The sequence below is a fragment of the Syngnathoides biaculeatus genome, chromosome 4, assembly GCF_019802595.1.
Source record: "Syngnathoides biaculeatus isolate LvHL_M chromosome 4, ASM1980259v1, whole genome shotgun sequence".
In the NCBI taxonomy this organism is placed as follows: Eukaryota; Metazoa; Chordata; class Actinopteri; order Syngnathiformes; family Syngnathidae; genus Syngnathoides; species Syngnathoides biaculeatus.
The window spans coordinates 27,420,242-27,436,573 of record NC_084643.1 but is presented as its reverse complement, the minus strand read 5'-3'; the positions used below and the strand labels follow the sequence as shown (position 1 = coordinate 27,436,573).

The 16,332-nt window shown below is 40.2% G+C and overlaps 1 protein-coding gene across 4 annotated transcripts in view; it reads left to right on the top strand.

The window, feature by feature from the left end:
- The window catches only part of vps13a (vacuolar protein sorting 13 homolog A), a 63,496-nt gene that overhangs the window by 11,850 nt on the left and 35,314 nt on the right, over positions 1-16,332 (top strand). For all 4 annotated transcript variants that reach the window (XM_061815907.1, XM_061815908.1, XM_061815906.1 and 1 more), the window contains exons 16-33: positions 1,269-1,363; positions 3,111-3,253; positions 3,342-3,543; positions 3,619-3,733; positions 5,105-5,241; positions 5,303-5,435; positions 5,535-5,652; positions 6,320-6,464; positions 7,234-7,342; positions 7,427-7,602; positions 8,527-8,686; positions 9,865-9,944; positions 10,007-10,066; positions 11,862-12,054; positions 13,929-14,045; positions 14,125-14,228; positions 14,301-14,468; positions 15,616-15,923. In XM_061815907.1, coding sequence (XP_061671891.1) covers positions 1,269-1,363; positions 3,111-3,253; positions 3,342-3,543; positions 3,619-3,733; positions 5,105-5,241; positions 5,303-5,435; positions 5,535-5,652; positions 6,320-6,464; positions 7,234-7,342; positions 7,427-7,602; positions 8,527-8,686; positions 9,865-9,944; positions 10,007-10,066; positions 11,862-12,054; positions 13,929-14,045; positions 14,125-14,228; positions 14,301-14,468; positions 15,616-15,923 — 2,563 coding nt within the window. The remainder of the gene's footprint in view (positions 1-1,268; positions 1,364-3,110; positions 3,254-3,341; positions 3,544-3,618; positions 3,734-5,104; positions 5,242-5,302; positions 5,436-5,534; positions 5,653-6,319; positions 6,465-7,233; positions 7,343-7,426; positions 7,603-8,526; positions 8,687-9,864; positions 9,945-10,006; positions 10,067-11,861; positions 12,055-13,928; positions 14,046-14,124; positions 14,229-14,300; positions 14,469-15,615; positions 15,924-16,332) is intronic.

Sequence of the window (16,332 nt, the reverse complement as noted above, 5' to 3'; positions counted from 1 at the left end):
GCTTATTTAGGTACATGGCTAGCATCTCCTGCTTCTCTCGTGTCTTTTTGTTCGGCTGTAGTTAGTTACACACGGCCGTTGAGGCTCCTTTTGAGGAAAGATTTTAAAAAATGGGCTGAAGAGATGAGAACACAGGCTCAGATCTTTTGGCAGATCAACTCTTCCGACTGCATTCTTGCACCTCAACTTTCTCTCTCTGGGAATGCTGTGGATGCTTACCTCTTCTTTTGCATTCCGTCCTAATTGGAAAGTGGTGCAGTATGGTATTTTTAACTTTTTTTGCTGAAAAAAGTTATTCGCAAGTGGCTAGCTTAGCTCTGCAGAGAGCAGCAACAAAACAATTTTACAACAGCCACTCTTCATATTCATTCCATGAATGCCTTGCACACATTAAAACATGGCGTCAACAGTGTATCAAGTTATGGTAGAGGTCAGTAGTTGTAAAATTATATTTTAATCGGAGCTCTCTTTCATGACTGCCTCGATGCACCGATGCAGATTTCCTTGATGCTTGATGCTCAGTTCTTTTTTGTTTTCGAGTCTGGTGCCCCTGTTTTTCCTCTTGATAATTCCCCATAGATTCTCAAATGAGTTTACATATGGCAATTCAAGCACTGTGGCGGCAGGTTTTGGTGGTTCTGGCAGTATGGGAAGGGGTCAGCTCCTGGTTTAAGATGAAATCTGCACTTCCATACAGATCCTCAGCAGAGGGAATCATGAACTCCGCTAAAACATTCTGGTAGACTGTTGCAATGGGACACAGCACTCTGTGAATAGCCAGCCTGTTTGGCTATGAATGTTTGTGACTTACCCATCCTGTGGAGGGTGTCAGTAAGGGTCTTCTGACTAGGTGTCAAGTCTGCAGTCTTACCCTTATTGAACCCACCAGAGGCAACTGAACTGAAGTGAAGCAATTTAATGACACCTGGGGAAGCCTGTGCCAGTGGTTTGAGTTTAGTAGATGATCAGTGTGTGACACTCAGTTTGAAACATTTTTGCTCAGCAAAATTTGGGCTGATTTCTTCACAGTATTCAATTTCATTTCAATTGCTGATTTTTGTGGGTTTTATGAGCTGGAATCCCAAACTATTTTAAAAATAAACTCATAAATACTTGAAATTGTTTAAATTGTGGTTTCTGAATCTATAATCTATGAAATTTAAACTTGTTGAACAGAATTATGGATGTAAAACCTTTCCATATTATAAATTTTGGAAAGTGACTTGTCTTTTTGATATCTTAACTTTTTTCATTGTTTCACCACATAGGGTTTGATGAGCTGTTAACTTCTGATGAGAAATCCAGACTGTACGCTGCCATCGGATACAGTGAGACTGCTGCCAATTTCATTTATCCAAAGGAAGTGAGTCTCTTCCCAGACGCTGTGACTCAAAATGCAAACAAACTGCACCGTAAAACCATCCATCCATTTACTTCTGTGTTTTTCCTGTCGGGCAAGCAGCAGCCTATCCCTGGTGACTTTGGGCGAGACATTGAGTAGACTGTTGCCCAGCCATTCGCAGTGTACACATAGATGACCATTTGCACTCACATTCTTGCCGATGAACAAAATGGTGTCCACCAAACATGCATGCTTTCAGAATGTTTGAAAATGCGATGGTACCCTGAGCCAGACTCGAACCCCCAAAGTATTTTGACACTGATGCAGATGTCCAAACGATTGCACTTTGGTGCTGAACAGTTTATTTTTAAACATGTTTTTGGCCATTAATCCACACACAAAATGTTTTCTCAAGGTAAGATATGGAATTTTTCAAAATACAAGCAAGATTTGAATCCAGCCTCATTTCACTCCCCACTCTAAATGCCTCGCCTGCTCCCACCACACGTGTGTACTTAAAGAAATACCCCCAGCTCACTCAACGAATCAAGAAGACAGCTGCCCAGGTGACCGCCTCAGAGTGCTCCTCAGTAATTTGTCTCAGAATGATACACATTCATATACCCGTAATTAACACAAGTTTTTCAGATGCACAGTTAATGTTTTGGAAGACTACTTTTTACCTTTAATTGAGTTACACTATTGGCAAGTAACAGTGTTCTTACATAAGTACATTTGGCTTCTCTACACACCTCTGGAACGGATATCCACTATTGCTACCCTTAACATCTAAGCAACATTTTTCCTCATCAGATCAGCCAGTGTCGTATTTGTTGCACTGGTTTTATGTATTTTTGCATTGAGGTGCTGCAGACTGTGGTCACATTGGATACCCGAATTACACTTATTGCCGGCAAGAGCTGATCCCCATGTACAGCTTGTCTTTGAAGTTGTTAATAAAAAAATAAAGTGAAAGGCAACAAATTTAGTCAATTCCTTTCCAGAATGTGTTTAAAGGGGAGGATGTTATTCATGTGACTTAGTTTGAAGCAGGCAGCAGGTGGAGGTGGGCCTGGCTTAAGTTGGAGTCCAGATCAAAAAGGCAAAGAAATGAGGCAAATTTATTTTTAATCTTAAATTTGTTCATCTTGACCGGTGTAAATGTTTTTCTGCATGAAGATTTTCTTGCCTTACGTTACGCTTCAGTCTTCCAGATTGCTTAAATTATGTAGAAAAAAAATGGATGTCTCTGCAGACCCCCACTAACTGTGTGTGCGTGTGTGCGTGCATGTGTGTGCGTGCGTGCGTGCGTGTGTGTATATATATAGGTGTGTGTGTGTGTGTGTGTGTGTGTGTGTGTGTGTAGATACACACACACACACACTCTCACACAAAAACTTATATATTAGTGTGTAAATATGTGTGTGTATTTGGATGTCTCATAGATGGACGGCTTTGGTGATCAAGTGAATCAATGCCTCATTTACACACATGCCCTGCCCCCCACCCCCTCGAAATCCCTTACTTCAAGCTTCTGATTGCCTAGAGGAGGACGTTTGGCACATTTTTTTGCGACTTTAAACCGATACCATGCAACATCTCTGATGTGATTTTTTTTTTTCTCCCCCAAGAGCCCAAATTGTGTGTCTCTTATTACAGTCTAACCCTAGATTTGACATGCTAGTATTTACTTATAGTCTGGCTGTCACGTAACTGCAGCCATTCAAACTTCTAAAAATGTTCACTGCTGTTTACACCTCTTTTCTAGTTTGAGGACATGAGGGTTGATTTCCACATGGAAAAGCTAAGTGTTTCCATCAAAGACAGCAAGGACAAAGATGAGATTGTCAAACTGACTGTTGGAGAGCTGATGTCCTCCCTGACACAGAGATCTGGAGCTCAAGCCATTAAGTGTGTCTTTCTTTGAGACTTATACGTGGTCATCAGTAAAATATGTTCATTGAATTTAAATATGTAAAATGCAAAACAATCTGTGCAGATTCACAGCTCAGCTCAGTTTGTTCGAGATCACAGGTCTGGCAGGTAACCGGTCTGCTCCCACCCTGCTCTCATCCAAGACCGTCGGTACTGTAACGGGAACCCCGCTCCTCAGTCTGTTTTTCGAGACTAACCCTCTGGATCAGAGTGTCAATCAGCGGTTCTTTGCTGAATCTCAACCGCTGGAAATAATCTATGATGCTGTAAGTACAGTTGGCTGTTCATTGTCTGTACAATAGAAGTTTTAATGTGTTGCATGTATTTTTTTGTCTCTACAGATGACAGTGAACGCCATGTCGGCATTCTTCAGGCCACCTGACGACCTGGAGTTGGACGAACTCACAAATGCAACCCTGATAAAACTGGAGCAGTTCCGAGACCGCACAGCCACTGGTCAGTTGCACATATAGCAAATCACTCACTTCTCTTTACTCACGTTGGTAATGTACACTCAAGTGTCTCAAGCAGTGTTTCCCGACCTATATTAAGAAACGTCGTGTAATTTAGATTGGAATAATCTCACCGTGCACCAACAAACAAAAAATATCACAAAAAGTGTATACAGTGATGTCACGTTCACACCTATGGAAAATTTACAATTTTTACCAAACCTAATAAGCTTGTTTTTGAAATGTGGAATGATGCTGGGATCACATAAGCTCAGAGTCAAACTCAGAACTGTGAGGCAGATGTCCAATTCACTAGTCCAATGTAATACTGCAACAATAACCATACAATTAATTTCCAAAAAGAAAATGTAAAACAAGATTGGAAGTTTTTAAGAGAGAGAGAAAGAGGAAAAAAAATATACTGTGTATATATATATATATATATATATATATTATATATATATATATATATATATAATATATATATATATATAATTTGATATATAAAGAATTGAGAGAGAGAGAACGAGAACTTAAAGGAGCCATATATCACCCAACCAATTTTTCCTGACATTTAGGTTATGCTCCAGTAAACGTGAAATATGAATTCAAATCCTCCACACGTTATTTAGCCCAGTGGTTTTCGAACTATTGGGTCCCCCTAGGGGTGTGACGTCTTGATGGTGGGGTGATAGAGATTTATATTCAGCCCCCCACACTCACTTTGCTTTTTAACACCCTCGCATTTGAGAAAATTTGAAGCGGGCAGTGGCACGCCCCCAAAACCTTTGTAAACCACTGCTTTAGCTCCACACGTTTTCCTGCTTGCAAAGGCAAGATGGTAGTGCAATCAGATTGGAACCAGTACAGATGTGCCAGTGCCGGGCCACACTGAACTACTGATGAATGTAAGTGTGCCCAATGTGATGAGTGTGTACAGTGTGACTACTAAAAATGTGCTGTGTGTGTGTGTGTGTGTGTGTGCGTGCGTGCGTGCGTGCGTGCGTGCGTGCGTGAGTGAATTAATTAATTAATTAATTAAGAGGCTTGACTCCTGCATGGCCAGCTCGGTCCGACCAGCGAACAGAAGCCCATATCCACCCTACAACTAATTGTGACCCCCCCCCCCACCCCCTGACACACACCCATAGCACAGTGACCCGAGCCGAGAAGGCGAGCCCAACTTTCTCTCTTATTTTACTTGAAAAGTTATCCACTCAGCACACAAACCTCCTCCAAGATAAATGCAATTCTAATTTTAATCTGCACCACATTTTCATACACATACATTTATCTACATTAGAATCAATGTAATTCAAAACATTCGTTTCAATTTATAACAGTCTCTTTTTTTTTTTTTTTTTTTTTAATATAGGTCTAATGTATGTGATTGAGACGCAGAAGGTGTTGGACCTGAAAGTGAACCTTTTGGCGTCCTACATCATCATTCCCCAGACCGGTTTTTATGACGGCTCTCAGAACATCCTGCTGCTGGATCTCGGACACTTGCAGGTGAGGAAATGTTAGTATGGCGGTTGTTTAAAATGTAACTTTCTATTTAACTTGTTTGCAGATGTCCAGTCAGAGCAAAAAGCACCTTCCTCAGCTGTCTGCAGGCTCCAGCAAAATCGAAGACATCATGCTGAGAGCTTATGACAGCTTCGACATCCAGCTCAACAACCTGCAATTTATTTATAGTAAACCAGGTACAAGTTGTAATGTTTACTCCATAATGATCTTGCACAGTGGTTGAGAATCTCTGAAATAAACGGTGTAACTGACATGCAAACCTTTCCCCACTGAAGACAATGACTGGAAAATGGCTCGTAAACAGAGGCAGTCGCCCCTCCACATCCTGGAGCCGGTGGATTTAAAAATGGAGTTCAGCAGGGCCATGGTAGTCAAGGACTCGCGCATGGCAAAGTCAGTATAACAATGAAATAAGACCATAACATTGTGGCTTTGGAAGATGCATTTTTATCCTCCAGTTGTGTTGCTCAAATTGGCCCATTTTAACATAAAACCCCTTTTCACACTATTTAAACTAACTTTTCATGATAGTAATGGATTCAATAGTAAATTATTGTTATTCACCTTCCCCCTCCATTTCCAATCCTGTAAGACATGAACACCACTGTAGGACTAAAGGGTTGTTTTTTTCCTCTCACAATTTAAAACAGTTCCCCAGATTTTAATAACCTGTGTATTGATTTATTTTAAAAATACCCCAAACATTAAAAAAAAAAAAAAGAGTAAACCTTACACCCACTCATTCAGTCCCGTCGCATGCAAATGACCCACTGGTCGCTCACCCTGCAGTCCTGGACTGGTTGATTCAGTCTGTTTAACTTTTGGCTTAGACTTATTTATATATATATATATATATATATATATATATATATTATTTTTTTTTTTTTTTAATTTATTTATTTATTTGTATTTTAAATAGACCGAGAGATTTATAGTACCTACATTTATTAATTTCACACTAATGACTGGGCAGACACTCCATGAAACCAACATGGTGATACATGATATTAAAATGTCAATTTTACTGTAATATGTCCTCTGTAATTATTTTTCATCCCAGATATAAGCTGTCTGGAGAGCTCCCTCTGCTCTCCCTCCGAATCTCCGACATTAAACTCAGAAATGTTCTAGAGCTGGTGGACAGTATCCCACTGCCGAAGTCAAGTCCTTCCCCGGCTAACTCCAGTGTGCCCACACATTCAAAGGTTTGCACCCCTGGAAAAGACAACCAGGATAAATAACCAACCCACAGTATCACACAATAAGAGAAGTAGAAGCAGACTCTTGAACAATTATGTTTCCTCAAAATTAGAAATTAGAACATTTATGAAATCCGAGATACAGATAGAATGAGGTAAAATAGTTTAGTCAGATAAATTTGAGTCAGTCTATTTTGTTGATAAACAATAGCTGTGTCACTTTGGTGTAGCAGCAGCAATCTATTAAAAAAATATATATAGTGTGTGTGTGTGTGTGTGTGTGTATATATGTATGTGTATATATATATATATATATATATATATAGTATGTTTATCTCTGTCATGTTTTTTATAAGTTTAATTTCCTTAAAGTATGGAGGAGAGGTAAAACTTCATAAAAACTGATCCTAATATTGCTGAGGTGGCTCTTAAATGTATCCCCAAAATAAATGGTTTACTGCATCAAATATCCTCTGTTTGCAAGAATATACTAGCAGTGTAGCAGTTGGCAATCGCTTTACTGTCGGTTTTACTATGAATCCCTTTTTTTTTTTTTTTTTTTAAGAAAAAAAAGGTTCAATGCTGCAATGGGCAATTGCGCTGTTATACCGTCACCTCGAGGACTGAAGTAGAACAACATAGCCTGGGAATTTTTTTTTTTTCTTATCGTAGGATGTTTAGGATTTTTGGGCCTTGACACAGGCACCATAGCATCATAGCCTTGCTACAAAGTTTTCACACAGTTTACATGTTGGTAAAACTGTTTATTCCACAGCCCAAACAGTTCACACCACAGCTGTCCACAAGGAGACATCTGCCGTTAGCCGACCAGCGCTCCTCTCTGATTTTCGAGTCATGTGAAACTATTAGTCTTACTTCACTAGGTGAGCCTGGACATCCTCATCAGTAGTATTCATGTTCTTTATCTGTACATATAATGTGATGTGAATATGATTTTCTCCCCTCAGGGTCTGAAGAAGATTTATTCTACGATGCCCCCAGCTCTCCCATCACAGGGCAGCAATTCTTCCCCGACAGTCCCGTGCCGCTGCGCTATGCTGACCTGAACAGACAAAAGAATCTCGCCCAGGAGGAGCGTCTGAAGAACATGACCGACTTTCTCATGACATTTGAAATCAGTGAGGTAATGTTGTCCATGTGGAGCTTGATCTTATTATTAAAGGGGATGTGTTATGGAAAAGTGATATTCTTTTTTTAAATGGCTGGTATATGAATAATGGGCTACCTGTCCACCCATGAAGTAAATCAGAACCAAGTATGAGCTGCATATTTTCCAAAATGTGTTTCTGAGCGAACCAGATTATAACATTTACATAATAGTCCTCTGTTACTGAATTTATCCCCTCATGGCTTGTCGGCTGGCCTGGGTGACAACCCACCATTTTAAAGCAACTGACTTTTTGTCTGACTGATTTTAAGGCAACTGACATGATAGGTGGCTTCTCAAAACTAGCAGGGTGAACAGTGGCTCATTGCTTGCAGCAGGACCAACGTCTCAAAACACACTAATTTCAGCAAGGTTGGAAAGAATAAGCAGAGTTGCAGTGGTAGTGGAGATTTATCTTTGGCTAATGGCGTTAGTTTCTGATACACGCTGTAGATTCTTGATTGTTTGATGAAGTTCTTGACATGGTGTGAAATCGGGTTTATTTGGTGAGCTGTTTGCTACATGCCCCGTGTATACAAATCTGCTACAAATTCACAATTGTACTCGTGAGCTTGGTGATCAAATACTTGCTCTGCGAGTAAAAAACTGCTTTTTCTTTGTGCTTGCTTTTTTTCCCCCCTCTAAGACCTGGTGCCGAACCTGTCATCATCATGGTACCAAAATCTATACATGGCTTTGGCCAAGTACTAGAGAAGCGCTTGGTGAGCAATGGTTCGGCTACATGTGACTGAACCAGTACCTCAAAACAAGCTAATTTTAATGAGAGATGAAGCATGGGTTGTAAAGTGTACTGTAATTCTTGATCCTTGGGGTGTTTTGATGAAAGCATGTCACAGACTTTTTTTTTTTTAAACCCTCATTTTGTCTGTTTCTGTTTAGTTCTCTGTCCAGTTGTGTCGCCTAACTGGTAGCTGTCAGGAAGTGGTGGTGCTCCACTTGGATGTGGAGGGCCTTGGCACCGAGCTGAAAATGCGTACGTTCGACCTGACGTCCAACACTTATCTCAAGGAGATCTGCCTCAAGTGTCCTGAATACAAAGGTAAGACATAATCCTGTTAAATTTGTATTCTTAACACAAATAAATAATTCCTAAATAAACCACCATTTTCTGTAAAATATAACATGCATTTTGTTCAATGGATTAGAAAAAAGGTACCCACATTTTCAGTAATAATAAAATTTAGAGGTGTAATTCCAATACTCCATTACTATGATACAACAATATTTTTGTTCAAGGTTATAATAATGTCAGAATCTGACTGTGACCCAAGCCTAGTCAGAATCTTTTGGATTTTAACACAGACATGCTCACCACCACCCTAGTGTGGTGCCAAGAAAAAATAAGAACTATTCAGGCAAAAGTTGGTGCACAAGAGTAGATTTGGATTTTCTATACTGGGGAAAAAATGAAATGTGAATCCAGTGTACCCCAGAATCACAATTTGCTATTTGTGATTTCACGTGCACATTTTTGGGGGGATATACAGTTCTACCTCTACTTAGTTCTTACTACCTCTACTTACTATTGACCTAGTAAGACAAGATTCAGTTTACAAAAGGAAAAGTGGACAAAAATATTCTCTCGTTATGAAGGAAAATTCAGGATACGAAAGGAAAAAAATGGGCATTGGATTCGCTTTTGTTTATTTATCTTTCTTCACCATGGGCCCCAAGAAACTTTTGTGGAATTAAGATGCATACATGGGTACATTTGTACGTATGTTTTCTCTCAGCTTTTGCCTTTTCCGTCCCCTATGATGTCTTTACATTATGTACTTTGAATGCCTAGTAGGTACCACTGTGTCGCCAAATATTGCACCCATTTGTACTCTATCCAAAAGTCGTGTTCCATATAAAAGTCTTTCCTTTGCCACATCTAATGGCAGCATGGTGCCAAGGAACTACTCTGTGGAATTGAGGGGATTTGCTTCATTTAGTCAGGCTGCAGCCCTGTCTAGTAGAAAAGTGTTCCATCCATAAGCAATTTTGTACTTTTTTAGGGGTCGGCATCAGATACTTTTGGGTTTTTGCTATTCATTTCAGGGCTCAACCCATTTATAATATGATCGATGAAGTATTTTGACAATGAGTGTATGTACAAAAAAATATTTCTACCCCCCTTTAGTCTGTGGTGTCAGTGCTGGGTCAATGTATTTAATATACCGTGTATATTCAAAGATATTGTCATTCGTTATTTGGACGTTCCTTGTTGTGTAGATTCCGAAAGCAGAGAAATCCATCTGATCACTACTTTGGATAACGCAGAGGTTGACATGCTTACTCTGGAGTATACAAAAGTAAGTATGGCTTGTAAGATTATTTTCCAACTCTTGTCTTTATCAGTATTATTTGTTTGTAGGCTGAAAAGAACAGTCCTGAATTCAAGTCCTTGCACAACAACACAGAACAGCTAATAAAGGTAAAGTTTTTTACACAATGATTTTACAAGAAAGCCTTAACATGTTGAGTAAAAAATTGTCATGTCTGGTGTACTCCAGATGACACTACACATACACAACTACCGGAATGTGCCTTCCATACTATCAAACTGTCATAAAGGCAGCATAATGCCATGGACATCAGAATCAGCTTTAATGGCCAAGTATAAAACAACAAGGAATTTTTCTCTGGCAGTCTGTGCCGCCATGGTACAACAAAGAACAAACAAACTAACAAGAACAAAGAACAATAGACATTCAAGTAATAGGAACTATAACCATCACAGTTGTGAAAGATGCAGAGTCTTCTTCATTGAGAGCAGTTAAGAGTGCGTCAATACCCCACATAATGTTAAGCTTATACAGAGTGCCCTTACCTGTTTGCGGTTCACCGTTATAGACCAGTGCAATGACAATTGTGCAAAGGGAGCAGTTTAAAGTGACGAATCATCCGATGGTCTACATGGTCTAATGGACCACCAGGATGTGAGGGTGTGTCCCAACGACGGCGCAAGGTCGAAAATAGTAAGTTCGCTGATCAATTATTTAATTACTTAATTGGAAGAGGGGGAAAACTGTTTGAGTGCCCGCTGGTTTTGAATTTACATTGATCGGTAGCGGCTATCCGACGGAAGGAGGTGGAAGATCTGGTGGCCAGGATGTGGTGGGTCCGAAAGGATCTTTCTTGCTCTGGACTTAGTTCGAGTGGCGTGCAAGTCTCCAAGAGTGGCTCGGGTGGTGCCGACAATCTGTACAGCAGTTTTGATTGTCCGTTACAATCAGAGTTTGTCCTTTTTTGTGGCGGCCCTAAACCATACTGTGATGGAAGTGCACAGCAGTGTTTGGAAGACTGCTGCGTAGAACTGTCTCAGCAGCTCTTGTGACAGGCTGTGCTTCCTCAGAAGCCGCAAGAAGTACATGCTTTGCTGGCCTTTTTTGAGGATGGAGTTGATGTTTGCCTCCAACTTCAGGTCTTGTGAGAATATAATTCCCAACAACTTGAAGGTCTCCACAGTTGGCACAAGATAGTTGGACAGTGTGAGGGGAAGCTGTGGTGAAGGATGCCTCGTGAAGTCCACAATCATCTCGACAATCTTTAGAATGTTCAACACCAGGTTGTGTTGGCCACACCAAAGCTCCAGTCTTGCCACTTTCATTCAATACACAGACTTGTTGCCATCTCTGATGAGGCCAATGACTGTGGTGTCATCTGCGAACTTCAGGAGTTTGACAGCCGGGTGCCTCGATGGAGAGATGTTTGTGTAGAGTGAGAAGAGCAGATAGAAGAGGACACAACCTTGGGGTGCCCCGGTGCTGATAGTGTGCGTGGATGAGGTGGTGTCCCCCAGGCTCACTTTCAGTAACATGGGGCAGCCATACTGTTCTGAAGATCCAAACAAAAAAAGTCATAGAAGAACTAGAAGAAACTAGATTAACTGTTAGCTCATTTCCTAACTACATTGTGGTTTCAAAGTTTTCCAGTCATTTTTATTGTGATGGGCCCATTGTCAGTCCACTCCTAGTAGTGGTATCTCTGAATAATAAGCCTTCCTCAAATCTGAAACTACAGTAATCAAGCAACTATTACCCTTTTGGGCCACCTTGCCTCAAGTTCGTAAAAAGAAAAAAAAAAGAAAAAGTCCCAAAAGCTTTTTTTAAATTTTTTTTTGTTTGTTTGTTTTTGCTCAATTGTCAGTATGCATCTACCTCTGTTAAGGCAAGGTGAGACTCTTCAGTCAATGTTGTTTTCTGATGAAGTTCAATGGTTGCTGTCAGGTGACCTTCTCATCGCTGGATGTTAATCTCCATACGGAGGCGCTCCTCAACACCATGAACTACCTCAGTAATCTGCTGCCACAGTCCACCAAAAATGAGGAGAATGAGCAGGAGGAGCTCCCCACCATCCCAGAGGTGGAGGAACTGGAGGAGGATAAGGAGGAGGAGGAGGCTGCTGTTGCCAAAAGAAAAAGTACTGTAAACTTTTTTCACATTTGAAGCTTTAATTCCAACCAGACAAAAGAACAAAACAAAACTTTACAACAACAAACAAAATCAACCATGGTTTGAAATGATGATCAGATTCAGTCGTATTGTCGCAAATAAAAACATAAATATAAAGAATCCCCGTTGATTCCCCTATTTACAATTGAAATCCACCCGCAACCTTTTCAAATCCGTGACAAAAAGAGAATGTATAAAAACTTTCTTTTAATAGTGTTCCCCTCCTGGATACGCTGAACTTAAACTTATTAAAAGCTCGGCTTTGCACGGATTTTATCGGGCTGATGATCAGAATTGGGCAGTAACTGGAATTTTTTTTTCCTGATGGCTGATTTGGTTTTTAGTCATAATTTGTCAATCTGATCACTGACGTCATTGATCGGCTCAGAGAAAGACACTTACTCTGCGTTACTGTCGTGCACATTATATCTGAACAGCTAGTTTATTTTTATATTGTAGAAATGATGAGTGGTTTTTTTTCTTGTCTTTTGACATAGCACTGTAAATATCTGACGGGAGACCCCGGAGCTCAGTGATTAGAGCACTGGTTTGGTAAACCAGGGGCTGTGGGTTCGTATCCCACTGGGGCCTCCACTCCCTGAGAAGGGTTGCGTCAGGAAGGGCATCCGGTGTAAAAATTGTGCCAAACATATATATGCGTTCATCTGAGACGACACGCTGTGGCGACCCCGAAAGGGACAAGCCGAAAGAAACACACACACTGTAAATATCTGACGGCCATTGAAGTTATTCGGCACAATGGGAGAGACAAGATGACATGTAATCCTTGGCTCAGATGACAAAACATATTTGCTCTTTCATGATTGCACTACGTCACATGACTGCAATAAAATATTATATTCCGATACCACCGCATCCTGTTTTTTACTATCATTGGGTTTTTTAATTGGTCAACCCAAATGCAACCAGATACATCATACCGTCGCCATGAGAACACTACTGGATCAGGCCGACTGTACTATATGAAGAAAAAAGGGAAAAGAAAAGTGTTGGTGGCCACCTGTGCTCAGGACAGTGGAGGACGCCCGTGTAGACATGCTTGAGTTCACATACTTTTAATGTGATACATCTCGCAAGCAGGCAACAAAATGTTATGTAGCCTAGCAAGCTAGAGATAGTGCTCATGGTTGTGTGTAAACATGCTGCCGTTCTGTTGAACACATGATCTGACAGCAACGAATTCCGACCTTTTCGGAGCCAAGGGACACACATCAAACAAAAATGTCACAAAAAGTAGAAACATAAATGGCTGTATGTGTATCTAATTGAAGACAAATGATAAAAAAGTGGACTGATTAAGGTTTATGAATACGCACATACACACACTCATGTAATAATGATACAATACGTGACATAACCGCGAAAAACTTGTTTTATTCCCAGTGACAGGTTTAGCAGTGTAATACAGGGGATAGTCGTAGTGAAATGTTTAGTTTAAAACTTAGGTTCAGTCTGCTGGACTAACTCTCTACGCTTGCTCATTCTGGCCCTTTGCAGAAGTCTCAATAAGTTTGACGTAATTACAGTTACATTTTTTTTTCCAATCCTTAATCAGAAACACTGGTACATGTATTCCATGACATATGTCCAAGTCTTTTTCCACATACTGTACATCCCGCAATGTGCTTGTGTACCCCAGATTGGTAATCACTAATCGAAATCATATGCATACTTTTCAGAAAGTTCTTGTAATGTTTGGATCGTGTAAATTGAGAATATTTACCATATTTCAGATGCCATCTCATAAGAATTCTTTCTTTTTCTGAAAACATTTTGTTGTGACAAAACCTTTTCTCTGTACGACTTTATCTGCTCTCATAGCACCAAAGAATTCCAAGGCCCCAGCTATCATCAATCTGCACATCAGAGCCGATCTCCGCTCTCTGAAGGTTTATATTCGAGGGCAAAATACCAGGATCTCGGAGATCAGAATCGAAGGTATTGTTTAAGAATTAAGGATTTTTTTGCATAGGTTGTGTTTTTAAAATTCACACTTTTCCCCTTCTCAACGTCCTAGGCCTGGTGTCTGAGGTTCTGATGAGGAAGAGAGAGATGAAAGTCCTGGCCAATCTGAAGAACATCATTGTCTTTGATTGTGACGAAACTGCTGTCTATAAAAAGGTACAAGTGTATTTTCCTTCTACCTTCACCTTAGCTACTTTTCTAAAAAAACATTCTTGCCTCTCTCTGAAGGCTGTGTCAATAGCAGATAGGGAGGTATTTGCCTTCCAGATGGTCAACTACACGGATGCAACTGAGGGCGACTCTTACCTTGACATGTCTCAAGTTGACACCTCGGTCACATTGACTGTGGGATGCATCCAGGTCATCTTCCTCAACAAGTTTATGTCCTCCATTCTGGTGAGAATAGCTCTCCTTCCTTGTAAAGAATAATAATTAAAAAAAATAATATTATTTTATATATATATATATATATATATATATATTATTATTATTATTACTTATATACTGAACAGGGCTTTTGGATAGAGTACAAATGGTTGTAATATTTGGCAACACAGTGGTGATACAGTGGTACATCTACCTACGAAATTAATTTGTTCCGGAAGTCCTTTCGTAACGTGAATTTTTCACAAGTAGAATAGCTTTCTTAGATGTAAATAGCCAAATCTGTTCCCAGCCCCTCAACCCCCACTCCAAAAACATAAGCATTCAAAGTACATAATGTAAAGAATAATAAAATTTATGTTCATTTACCTTTGCCGTTTGGGAACTATACGAAGAGAAGGGTGAGTGACAAGCAAAAGGCACCGTGTGGGACAGAGCAGGTAAAATTTGACAAGCGAGAGGAAACAGACATACGAATGTACGCACACACGCATCTTAATTCCACTAAAGTTCCTTGGGGCTCATGGTGAAGAAAGATGAATAAGCTTGCAAAAAACACAAACAAAAAAGTTGTGCTTTTCCAATGTGCATTAGCTTGTTACATCATGTGACAGTGCTAGCGAGATTCGGTGACTGTTGAGTGTCCAAAGGAATCAAAATGCATTGTGGGTTAAGATTGGCATCCCTCTTAGCCAATCGGATGCCAGGAAGATGCTATGGTGATAGCTAATGGTAGAGCAGCTTTTTTATGCCACACAAAATAAACTAACAGCTTGCTTACATTCAGTGGAATTTGGGGAATCTAGCACCCATTTTTCCTTTTGTATCCTGAATTTCTTTCATAACTAGAGACAATATTTTTCCAAGTAGGCATTTCATAACCTTCGTAAACTTCTGTATTGTGCGATAAATATACATATTTTCAACTGCACACCCATTAAAATAAGGTAAATATAATTTTACTGCGGGGCTAACATTCCCACTCATTACAATGAGAAATGTTAGCTGACTTTGCAAAAGTTTTGGTTTGTGAATGGAATCACGGAATGGATATAGTCCATGAACCATGTTTCCATTGAATTGGGCTTAGTTCAATGAAAGTTGGAGAAACACTAACATGGAGCTTGAGTACATTGTTTCTTTTTCTCCAACCCTGCAGACATTCATAAACAACTTCCAAGAGGCCAAGGAGGCTGTCGCCGAGGTGACCCAACAGGCAGCTGAAAAGGCGGCGTCAGGCGTGAAGGAGTTGTCGGAGCGCAGCACGCGCATCTCTCTCAACATCCATTTCAAGGCGCCCGTCATCTTTGTCCCACAGTCGTCCTCATCATCCAACGTCCTGGTGGCCGATCTGGGCTTTCTCTCAGTCAAGAATCATTTTGCCTTGCAACCCTCTAAGAGTTACCGCAAGATCCCACCCATGGTGGACATTATGGAAGTAAAACTCACAGACCTCAAGATGTACAGGTAGGACTTTGCACAGGCAATTATTTACTTTTGAGGGTCTCAATATGCCTGAAGAGTCAACATTTATCTGTTACTTGTAATTACAGTATTCTGATGAAAATGTTTGTATTTTATGGCTCCTGGTCATCACTCACTCTGTGCACCAGTTTCAAATAGTAACACAAAATTTGGACATATGTAATATAAAAGAATGCACGGCAAAATTCTGAAATAGGCCCACAAATCTAATGTAAATTCAACACACCTTAGAGTAATGTTGTGGTATAGTGTTGTGATTGATTGGCCACTTACATATTATGGGTCCAACCATGCAACCAAACTTTGAGAAGCTTAGCTACGCACCTTTAATCAATGCCATCATTGCTTTGCAACAGTTTGCGATTGTTTAGTGACCCCTCTTTGCTTTTAC